The sequence below is a fragment of the Ambystoma mexicanum genome, chromosome 4q (assembly GCF_040938575.1).
Source record: "Ambystoma mexicanum isolate Mex_15411 chromosome 4q, UKY_AmexF1_1, whole genome shotgun sequence".
Taxonomy (NCBI): Eukaryota; Metazoa; Chordata; class Amphibia; order Caudata; family Ambystomatidae; genus Ambystoma; species Ambystoma mexicanum.
In genome coordinates, this window is record NC_090928.1 from 963,578,071 (window position 1) to 963,590,471 (window position 12,401).

The 12,401-nt window shown below is 46.6% G+C and overlaps 1 protein-coding gene across 2 annotated transcripts in view; it reads left to right on the forward strand.

The window, feature by feature from the left end:
• The window catches only part of RCOR3 (REST corepressor 3), a 1,149,883-nt gene that overhangs the window by 807,251 nt on the left and 330,231 nt on the right, over positions 1-12,401 (forward strand). For both annotated transcript variants that reach the window (XM_069608515.1, XM_069608516.1), the window contains one exon: positions 6,870-6,947. In XM_069608515.1, coding sequence (XP_069464616.1) covers positions 6,870-6,947 — 78 coding nt within the window. The remainder of the gene's footprint in view (positions 1-6,869; positions 6,948-12,401) is intronic.

Below are 12,401 nucleotides of genomic sequence, written 5' to 3' on the forward strand. Positions count from 1 at the left end.
CTGTTACTGTACAGGGCGGTGCACTTGGGGTAGATATTCCCGCTTGCATACGGTGGGCTCTTTCCAATGAAAAGAATTTAGAAAAAGTATTTAGGGGCGAAGATATCGAACAGCCACTGCTCCAGAAAAAGTTCCGTGATTGATCCCTCCAATTTCTCTGGGAGCCGCAATGCTAGGCCATAAAGACTGCATATGGAAACTAAGGCACAATAACCAGATACACTAGTGACACGACAGACACAAGGTTCGATTTCCAAACAAGTCTTGTTTATTCTCAAAGTATCTCAGTCAGCCGACTGGGTCTCAACATCTCGCAAAGTGTGTTCCCAGACCTTGTGAGACGCAAGAGAGTGAGCAACGCTCAAGCAACAATATATATACATTACATACAATCAGTACAAAGGCAATTCGATCCGCCCATAAACGTATCATTCAGGCTAGGGTTCAGTTATCGACAGTAGTGACAAATATGACACGTTATGACAAGTCTTCATTCAGTCTAAACATAGTTATTCTAGCAATGGCAGCAGAGACAGGTTTCTTGTTATGGGGAACATAGAGCATGTTCGTAGCAGAGAAACATTCCTTAGCATGTTATCTGTGTGTTTCGGTTCATGAGCTAAAGGTCAGCCAGTTCTGAAGCAGAAAATACCACTCTCCGCGAAGGAGTACCGCTAGAAGAATATCATTCATGGTATAACTGCCTTTTAATACAGCATTTGCTAGACAGGCCGGCATCTGGACTACTGATTAGAAGCGGCTTCTACTCACCCTCAAGTTCTTAGTGAGAGAGAAGAACAATGTATCTCTTCTTAGTTTGACATTCCTGTCTGTGTTAGTATTTCAGCATTCAGGCCGTGACCTCGTACCGTGTGTGAGTTCGAAGCATAGAATACATTTTGCAAAGCATTTTGACAGAAAAGAAAAAAGCAAATGGCCGGCATTTCACAGAATGGACGCCCTCTGGTTACATTGACGATTCTGCGATTGCGATGTTTGTCACATGATGCGATTGGTTTCTGGCCAACATACTTTACATACTATAGGGTTGTTTCTGGTCTAACACCAAGATACGCACATTATTGCGGCACCTCCATGGTTTAAAGCCGAGTCATTACTTGCTAGAGCTGCTGATTGACTTGCCTGACGCCTCCCCGGTGTGCAAGGACAATTTTTGTAGGTCATGTCGGAGAAAGGAGAACTCTGCTGTAATGCCATCCATTTTCTTCTCCGTTGAGGATCGGGAGTTAGCTATAGCCGCCATGACGTCTTTCAGGGAGAGATTCTTTCGTGGCCGGGGCCTGTGGCTGTGGTGTGTGGCCCATAGGCACGGTTGTGGCCGTGGTAGCGTACTGTTCCATCTTACTTTACGTGGATGTCTTTTTAGTCTTGTGCTTGACCATATTGTATGATTGGGCCAGCTGGGGAGCGTAGATGCTGTGCAGTGTATGGTTATATGACCTGGTAGGTGGCCCGTTACTCTTAGTGCGTTCGGGGCTCCCCCCTAGTACTCCACCATCTTCTCCGGAAGGGCGGTAACAGAGTTGTCTAGTTGTCAATGGCTGGTCAGCAGGGATTTATAGTCTGTGGTGCAGCGTAAAGAGAGGACGGGGTATGGCTTTATTGTGCGTCCCGAGACTTAGGCGGGCCTCGCCAAGGTCCGTCCTCCTACCTCGGGTGCCGCGTCCGCACTTGTTTCTCAGGAGCGTCGTATTATCACAGCATTAGTGCCAGGTGAGCATTCTGTCGTGTTAGAGTGACACAGCCAGTACCCAACGTGATCTGGTTCGGGAGAAGGGGTATTTTCACTTCTAGGTGCATCAGTGTGTCTGGTCTGCTGTGCGTGCTGGAGGCTGTGTGCCCGAGTTTCCCGGCCACCCCACACCCACTCGATGCTGTGTCCCAGTTGCGTGGACTGGGTATGGTCGCCACCGCATTCGTCCTTTGGAGGGGGCAAAGTTCGGCAGTCTGTGATCCTGGCTGTGGGTACTAGTATAGGGCCAAGAGTACTAGTTAGTGTAGATCTGGGTAGGTCCATGTCCTGTGGGTTGGCGTTGTGTCAGCACTGCGCTTTAATGGCCACCTCAGTGGCCTGTGGCTGTGTAAGGCTCTCAGTAGTCTCTATATCGGGTCCACAGTCACGCTTTGAGGTTGACCCTCACTGGAGGTTTTGTTTGTCTGTGGTGCCTTCACCATTGCTGCACAGCCCGCCGTGCAACGACACCACCGGTGGGAAGGTCGGGTGTAGTTCTATGCAGTGGATTAGTTAGGGACACCTAGCTGTGGCCTCTGTTCAGGATGGACTTGCTTGGGCCTCTCAGGACCTCCTACAGTGCCCCTGTGTACGGGGAGCGGGCCCGCTAGGGACACCGCCCAGACCCCCCTGGGGCTCACCAGTTGAATGATGTGGGCCGGTTAGGGTAAAGTGTCAGCACCCCAAGGAACGTCTATCACAGATTTGGATACAATACGTTGCGATGCCCCTCCGCACCGGTCTCTGTAGGGGAGGGGTTCCTCCGGTACCCACAACGGATCTGTAGATGTTGCATTGTCCTCAATTCACTGGTGCGTGTCTGCCTGCTCCGGCAGTGCCCTCACGCCTTCAGTGTATCAGACATTCAGGAGTTCTTGGTTTCCCGCCGTTCCACCCTGTGCCTTCTATCTCGTGGGAGGGAGCGGTCCCTGAGCCTTGTAGCAGTGGCCACTATGGATTGCTCTTAGCAGTATCACCTTTATTATCCGGTCAGCTTATTCCAAACCCCTTTTCCACCGGTTAGATGGTGGGGCAGCAGGTGGAGAGGCAGGGAGAAGGCAGCACCCCCACTCGTTTCGCAGGGACCTCCGTTCTGTATCCCCTGCTTTGGCTGCTAAGTGTAATACAGTGTGCAGGCAGGCAGACCGCGCAAAATCAGACTGGCACTTATCTTGTGGTCCGTAGTGGAGACCGATGTCTTTGCAGTTTTCTTGCTGTTCCGTCCGATCTGTGCATGTGTTGCTGCCCCGGATTCTTCTACCGCTTGGCCCTGGGCTCTGTTGTTTTCAATTTGTTCCAATGCGTCACAGGACCGTCTGAGTCTAGGAGTATCAGGGAGCTCGGGGGCCACAGCAGTCGTTGCGAAGCCTCAGCAGTATTCGTCACTCAAGTGGCGTGTCCCGTTTACTGCGCCAAGGGTCCGACATGTTCATAGCATTTACCCCCTTTGTTTGGCACAGTGAGAGTGGTACTGTTGCGGGGTATGTACTCTAACCTGCGCCATCAGGGGATTCTCTGATATTCAGGAGCCCGACCTGCTCCGCTGTCACATTGGCTCCGATGGACTCCCCTATGCCCTCTACTGCACAGCCCGCCTCCACACTGCGGTGCGCTCTACCTGCTCCTAGGATCCCGGGTGGTTTCGAACGCACTGTTGATGCACCGGCACGCAGTGTATATATGCCAATCTGTGTTCCACCCCACGTAGGATAGTAGTCAGGTGTTACGTGGTCCACTCAACTCAGAAGTGATGTCACCGGCAGCAGCACACAAACGTCTTAGAACGTGGCCACCTCCCGGTTGCATGTCTGCGCCACAGTTACTGGCCGGTGGCCATTTTGGAGATCTCTTTTCCATCACCCACGGGATTCCACTTTGGCCTCTATTTCTTCGGTTTGAGTTGGATTCAACAATTCACACTTCCATCAGCGGTTCAGCACATATTCACCCATCTGCCAGTATGTTTTTAGGCATCATCTGCCATGAATACAGGATGTTATTTCAGGATTTTGTTGGCGTTCACGGGAGCTTCCAGGGACTCACGTCCTCATTGCTCTCCAGTCGGCCATGCCCCCCGACATATTTCGTTCTTAAGAGGAAACATCAAAGCACTTCTCTGTAAACTAATAGCAGTGATCTGCAACAAATTGGAAACATGGGCGCTGCAGCACTTTAAGTATTGGCTGTGCATTTCGCACTTAAGTGGTTTGTGTAAAATTACATGGCAGCAAAAATGTGTGGATTACTTGCCTCCTAGTCTAACTCTTCCTCGTCCCAGTACAGTCCATGCATTTTCCCACCTCCCAAGGAGCTCTGCTTCTATTTATTCCTAGCCCATCCCCTTGGGGGATAGACTGCATTTGTGATATTCTGTGCCGGAATTCTTTAAAATGTTGTGCTACTGGGGATCTAGATGAGTCAGTGTGAATGTTTGACTTATGTTCAGTTCATCTCGTTTTGGACTTTCTGGTGGTTATTCCCACATAGTATATACTGCATGGACATCTGATTCCATATACTAAATTAGTGGAGTCACAAGTTGAAGTGTGTTTTAATAATATTGTTTTCCCTGTGTATGGATGGTTGAGAGACTGACCTTTGATAATGTTGCAATGTTGGCAGTTCATGCATGGGAGAGTCCCCCTGTAAGATACAGGTTTTTTATTTGCATGAAGTAAATAGATTTTACTCAAATAGTACCTTTTTGAAAAGAGTGTTAATTTGTCCTGAATCACTCTATAATATGGACACCCCTTGAGCATCTGCCCAGAATGCCACCATCACCCTTGTGGACTTGCCTTGCGTTCCAGGGCGGTGGCTTGGGGCACATGAGGGCCGATAGGCCAAGGAGATAGCATCCCTTACCCATCTGCTAATGGTAGGGATAGAAGCTCTAGACTTCTGCCCATTTCCCCCAAAGGTGACGGAGACAATCCGCTTTCCTAGTCAAACTTCTCTGTGGGCATCTAGGTGGCTCCAGCCCACCACTTCTTGGGCCGTAGGATTAGATAAGAAGGCAGGGAGAACCATCGCTCTAGACAAATGGAATTCGCACACAAACTTGGGTAGAAAGACGGGGTCCCGGCGAAGAAATGTGTCCTCCTGAATAAGTAAATATGGAGGTAAACAGGTCACGGCACATATTTAACCCAGCCTTCTGGCTGACTCGTTCGCCACCAAGAAGGCCACCTTGATGGATAAGATTTTAGGGGAAACCCTTCTAAAGGCTCAAATGGAGCATCCTAAAGGGCTTTCAAAACAAAAAGGAAGGCCCCACTGGGGCACCCGTGAGGCCGTCATGGGCCTCCCTAGAGTGAAACATTTCAGCAATCTGGAGGCCAAGGACCAATCCCCCGGACTAAAATCCAAAGAGCCATTGGGCCCTTAAGCTGGAAACTGCTAACCCCAGATCAAAACCCTTCTCTAGGAACTGTAGAACACCCGGGGCTGGACAATTGATTGCAATGAATCGTAAGAGCCAGGCCTGGAGTACTCCCCAGTGCCTGGTATACGACTTCAGGGTGAGGCAGTTTGTCCTTTTGGATAGAAAATACCAACATTAAGAATAGTTTCCCCTCTCTGAAGCCTTTTCCTGTCACCTTCCAAATCCCCCAGGACCGGACCAACCCCTGAGCTAGAGGTAGTGGGATCCGATAATCCAGGAGGAAAACTGGTGAGCCCACTAATTCCAAGAGAAGGAGAAACTAGCTCCTGTGTGGCTAAAATGGAGCCACCAAAATCGTCAACTCCTCGGGCCCCCTTGATTTTCAGTAGTACCCTCAGGATCAGGGGGAGAGGTGGGAATGCGCATAGAAGGTCCGTCGGCCAAAGCATATTCATTGCATCTGTCCCCCAATGCCCCAGACACAGAAGCTGATGGCAAATAGATGCAACCACAGGGTCCCACACATTGCAAACAGACAGAAAAACCTCTTCCGAAATGTCTCACTCCTTGGACGGGAATACCCCTCTTTTCCGCTGTCCAAATCTCTGATATGAACTGCCCTGAGGGACAGGAAGTTTCCGTTCTGCTCAAGTCATCATTTCCTCCGCCAACAGACAGAGGGCCCTGGACCTAGATCCCCCTCTTGCCCATTGATGTAAGAGACTGTCGTGAGGTTGTCTGGCTGTAACAGAACAGCTTTCCCCTGGAAGGCCTGAAGCGCCCGATAAGCAGCCGCTAACTCCCTTCGGTTGGAGGCCCGTGAAGCCTCCCTAACCCACTTCTCCTCTTGAAGGCACTAGTTCCCCAGAACTGCGCCGGCAGCCCTGGATGCTAGCATCGGTGGTAAGTCATCAGCCACGGCTGACTGGGACAATGAAAACCGCTTCAATGACTTGTATGTGTGAGACCACCACTGTAGTTTCAACAAAGTTATTGTGATCCTTTGGTTCAGGTCTCAATATTCATCCTGCCTGAACCAATGTAGGTGGAGCAGCAGCAGTCTCAGATGAAGGCAAGCTCAAGATACCAAAAACACAAGAGGCCATGTGGCCCAGGGATCTGAGTCACCCTCTTACTGACACCCTGGAAGATGACAACAGGGACCGAAGCAAACTCTGCAGATTGAAAGCTCTTGCCTGTGGGAGATATACCCCCCCACCCCCACCCGCCATAGGGTCCAGAATCGGACTCCTATGAATTGAAAAACCTGTGAAGGGGCTAGATGGGATTTTGCCAACTTGATTTGAAACCCTATGGCCTTCAGGATCCTGCATATCAGTTGACTATGACGACACAACGCCTCCCGGGATACAGCCCTGATCAACTAGTCGTCCAGGTAGGGGAAAGACCGGTTTTGCTCAGAGCTTTTAGGTTCATAGGGATGAACTCCTCTGCAATGCCTTGTGAACCAGCATAGTATCTTTTGGTCATCATGAGATGCCCAGTGGCTACTTTTTGGGTAGAATTGTAACCCAAGACCCACTTTACTTACTGGGGCAATTGTAAAGGTGCTTTAGTGCCAAAAAGAAGGAACCCCATTGTTACAAGGTAAGTGTACATTCAATGTAATCTTGATATGAAATGAAAAATGTATGACAAATATTATGATGTTATCACGTGACTTTAATATGTCATAGTTGTGTGCTCATTTAAAATTATTTTTCTTTTGAGGTCCAAAATGCTAAGCAAATAAACAGTGCCCTTAAACAGAAACTAGAAGGCGGAATAGAAGAGTTTAAGCCACCAGAGGTAAACCAATTCTTAAAGTTTTTTCTTTAAGTATTTCTAATTATAATACTCTTATGTAGAGATTTGGTGATTGCATTGGATTTTAAAAATGTTGGAGCCGGTATAAAGTGAATGGTGTTTTAGGATTATTTTTCCCAAACAATGTTCTTACAGAAAACCTCATTGATAAATATTGTGTACCAACAAAATAACTTTCAGAATAGTTCATATATGGTTCATATACAACACAAGCATCCACTTCCAAACCCACAATGTTAGGTATGCTAACATTGGCAATAACGGCATAGATGGAGACAGAAAGAAACAATATGTAATGCGGGAGGGCTACCTAAGGCGAGGAAACCTTTATCCCTATTAAGATCAGGGTGTCTATCAATCACTCTTGCAGAATTCCAAGACAATCCACTCATAGTTGTTCATTTCTCCTTCCATTTGCTCTGATATTTTCTTTAGGTTTGCCAGGTCAATAACATTGTACTGCCAAGGGTCAGACCGTGTGAAGTGGGAATTGCCTCTCTGCACTCCTGAATGTTTACTCTGACCTTAAAGCAAAGCCCTAGAAGAGAAAGCCCATTATTTTCCTTTTACATGCATGATGATTATGTAAATAACTGATATTGGCAGGGACTGCCATATTGTGACATGAAAGTAATTCTGATAGAAAGTTGCAAATACAATGCTTCATAGCTTTTTTTCTGTTATAAATGCATACCAGACCCGTGCCATGCAAACAACAAAGAGACCCCAATCTAATAATTGCACAGAAAGAAATCCAGTATACTTTGGTCGGTGTGGTAGAGCTGGATCTGCCTCCTGCGCCCCCCAACACAGCTTTTTACCTCACACTAAAGTGGCTATATAACTTTGAGTGAAAGGAAATGTATTTCTTGATACTTTCGAAGGGTTACACATGGATCATTCATTTCATTAGGACTCAAATTGACCTGACAATGGAATGGATTCCAATCACGTGGCCTGCCATTGTTTGCACATCAGCCTGTGTGACAAAGTAATCATAGCTAATGATTGCAGTGGCGCATTCCTGTCCCCACTCGGCCATCCAGTGATTTCTCACAGCCAATTTTATGACTCATTTCTTCAGCATTGGAACTTTCATAGGTTCAAATGCTGTTGAATACTCTCGGTCATCAGCCTGGGAATCCTCGGAGTGTGTGTAACTAGCAATGTGCATTGTAGAAGCAGTTGACTGCATTCACTTTAGTGATGTCAGAGTCATATTTGGTTCTTCTGCCCTGCAGTCAGTAGGCACCCCTTTCCCTCAACTCCTAGTCTTGAGGCCTTCATCAGGTTTCTTTGTGCCCATTCAGAATTGGGAGTTCTCTTTATAGTTCGAAATTATTTTGACAATTTACCAAATATCTTTTCATTTATTGTATGCTTGTATTCAATTCTTGAATACAAAGATAAGTGCTTTCATATTCGAGGGGATTTGGAGCCTTGGCACTCAAGGAAAGCTCCCCAGGAAGGTGATTACCAACACCCTATTCCCCTCAGGGCTGAGGCATCTGAAGTGCCCACTTTACACCATGGCTGATATGACAACAAAGAAACGCCTTGTCAGGAATTACTCCACTTGCAACATTAAAACGTCCATGTAGAGGAGTGCTTATACTGTTTGCATTCTGACCATGACGTGAGATCCTGTCACAATTGTCAGTATTTTTCTATTAAAGCACTCTGCAATCGCCACAGGAGACTGTACGCCTGGCTTGATGAAGCGGCAATTGCCTCAGTCACTGCCTCTATTAGCTTGTTGCCATGGCACTGGCACTCATTCACACCCAAGGCCTTAGGACATTACACCATACTCGGGACACCAGGGCAACTATTCTTATTCATGACACACAGAGGAATCTACAATGTGGCCGCAGAGCACTGGATGTGCTTATTGTGAAGTTCGAAGAACGCACAATGGAAACACGTATATACCATTGAAATCCTGCGAGAGTTACAAGTCTCATGACATCTTGAAATCCCAGGCACCATATTGCTGGCTGGAGCTATATATCTTCCGCCCACCGACCAGCACGTGCTTAGCGTTGAACAAGTAACGCTGCACTGCGCTGTCATAGCACAGCTTACCTGAAATTAACGTACACTGAGCCGGAGCCATGCCCATCAGAGTAAATCCTTACCTGAGCATTCTAGGGGGCCTGCACTTGGTAACCAGAAGTACAATGACGTGTTAGGACTTACCTGATCCGGATCTCAAGGAATTCATTCAGTGCAGCTGGTCTTGGGCTCCAGGGACCCACGCCTACAGGGGAAACCAGAGGAAGTAGTGGTGAGTTGCAAGAACCCTTACTTGTTGCAAAAGTGGAAACCTAGTAAATCATGTTACAAAACTACAATCGAAGCATACATTTTCTAAAGGTTTGCATGCACGCTGAGGTACATTCACCACAAAAGCTATATAAATGGCATACTGCCGAATCGAGGGAATTCATCCCTTCTCCCCAAGGGGCAGCTCCTCTCTAGGAGGCTGGTTAGGTGATCCCGCTCTGCAATACCCTCCCTAGGGGTAGAGGGAAGTGGGACCTCACTGGGAGAGACTCCCCCTTTGGGAACAAGGACGCCTGTTCCATTGAGGAACTCCCTCAGGCGAAACACACTATGGCCTACATGGGATGTGTTATAAAAAAAAGTAGACCTGGAAGTACCCGGAAGTATCCGTTTGGCCGCTCTCTCTGCTTCTTTCTCAGTGGAATTGGTTCTTCTTCACTCTGCTCAACGGCATTACTAAGAGCATATTAGTTCTTCAATTGCAGGAGCCCCACCCCTTTTGGCATACCACCACAAAAAGCAGCATGCGCGTGCACCCGAGCGAAATATCCGGAAGTATCCGCTTGGCCTCTCTCTCTGCTTCTTTCTCGGCGGAATTGGTTCTTTTTCACTCTGCTCAACGGTACATCATTGATTTCCTGGTCAACTGTTGTATTATACCATCATTGGAAGTGCCTCCTGTACTAAAATATCAACGTTCTCTTTTATTAAGGCATTACTAAGAGCATATTAGCTGTTCAATTGCAGGAGCCCCGCCCCTTTTGGTTTACCACTACAAATAGCAGCAGGTCTGCGCACCCAAGCGCAGTACCCGGAAGTATCCGCTTGCCTGCTTTGCTGCGGCTGTCGCAGTCAGGCGATTCTACTGTGTTGGTGCTTTCGCGAATAGACAGGGCTCCTGGAATTTCTATTAGTGGAGGGTTGGTAGTGAAAGCATCCATTTGAGTACTATTATTTTGGCCTGATAAATGCAACGAGGTGTATTCACTTTGAGGACTGGTATGCCTCCTCCGGCCCTCGTTCACAATAACAATGTCCAATTGAAATCACTTGCTGTTAGTGTTAAACGGAAAGGACTCTAAACAAACATGCTCCACGCCATTAACACGCTCCATCAAGAAACTGATGCTTTCTTCGAACAAACCAACTATCAACATGGATATACGTTAATTCTGCAAGGAGCCGCACATAAGCAATGGGCCGCCCTCCGCTTGAACTGGTGAGTCATCAAATCACTTGCAAACTGTGGTCATCGGCCCGCTCAAATTGTTAACAGAGTCAGTCTGTAGTGGCCAAGACTAATTCTACCAGCAACTTTGTGCCACAAACAATTGCATTTTCGCAACCTCCCCAATATCAAAGCCTTTACTGTCGAATGCCGTACAAATAGGTTCTAATTTAAATATTTCTTTAACTGACAGTGCACTATTGAATAATGTTCTTACAGCTCTGGTACAACCTGTTAATAACAAATTAAATCAACTGGAGCCAATTGGCATGGCTGTGATTGATCTAGAATTAAATGGCTTGTGTTTCTTGGCTCATGATTCTTTCCATAACCTCTTCAGGTCACCAGACCTTTTTCCTGATTTTAGCCATCCAAATTCCACCTTGGCAGTCTCTTATTCAGCTCTCACCCCTCGTAAACCGTGTGAATCATCACTGAGTTTCAAACCCACTAGTCAATCGAAATCCTCAACTAAATTGCACGAAATTACACTCAATGCCATTAATCTAGCCATACATTCGATGACTAGACAGTTTGACCCACTGGATGCAAAATTAACGCATCAGACTGCCCAAATGGATCGTATCCTAATTTGGAAAAATAATATACGTAACTCTCAAAGCCTTGAAGCACAAGGCCACGTTGAACCTTGTCGGTCAATCACTCCCATGACATCTGTATCATGTCAAAATACAATTTGTATGCATGACTTAGACACTTTTGTTTCAAAAATGGGGACTCAGGCCCCCGAAAGCATGACACCTATGCTCCCACACTTTGCTGATATTATTCATGATGGAACTGCTAAAACGCAAAATGTGGATGTATTAAATGTGCCTATTACAAATGAGGACTCTTCTCCATCTCCTCCATCCAGTGCTAAACCTGCATATACGATATTTCATGCTAACAAACCCCTCTCTGAAATATGTAAGCCCTCCTCTAATTTACAAACCAAAAAATCAAAAACCTTAAATCTGTAAAAACATTCTCAACAAAGACTAAGCAATTTTTCAAATCAATAAACCAACCCAAGAGAGCTTTAGCCACAGCTTTAAAGACTGTGACAAAGAAGTATGCTCGACTAGCCCATGATAAGAAAATGCAATCTATTCCTAGTACTAACTTGAGCATTCCTCCATATGCTCCACTCGATTAATTAGTTGCTGCAGTAACAGCCACGACCACTGATGAGAGAGACTCTCAATCACCTGCTCAAGATGTATGTGTCCTACCCAAGGCTGCATCACCTAACAAAATCCTTCCACAATGCTCCAATGAATTTTATCGACAAGAAATCTGGAAAGCAGTCGATGCTTACATGATTGTGCAACCATCGCAAAAATACATTACTCTACCCTCGGTTACCCAGGAGCCTGGGGGGGTCTTTACCCCAGCATGCTCCTACGTCCCGGGTGAGTTTTGACCGCACCATCGCGAAGAAGGGTAAAAATGCTCAAAGCAAAGCTTAAGCAATAATTCACCACTTGAACGAACACAGAAGATAATAACTGCCTATGACATGGCTCACAACATGTCTGAAGGAACCCTTACATTAGTTTCTCTCGCCCCTGAGATATTACGTCTGATTGAGACTTCTCTAGTAAATGACAGAGACAAGAAACCCTGCAATGGCAAGACCAGCTAGAAATCATCCTAGATTGGCCCTTCTAAAAAATAGAGCCACTCGATCTGTAAAGCGTCCAGCCCCTTTCTCCTTGTTGTTATCTTGCATTCACCCAATATGATCTGAATCGGCAATCTATCATGGAAATATTCTCTGATGTCCCATCATTAGAAGACATTGCCTCTTCTGATATCGAACTGGTTGAATTTACACAAGAAAGTAAGCTGAGCTCGGTTGAGATATGGATGAAATCTCAACTGGTCCAAAACACCATATGGCTTGCTAAAACACAACT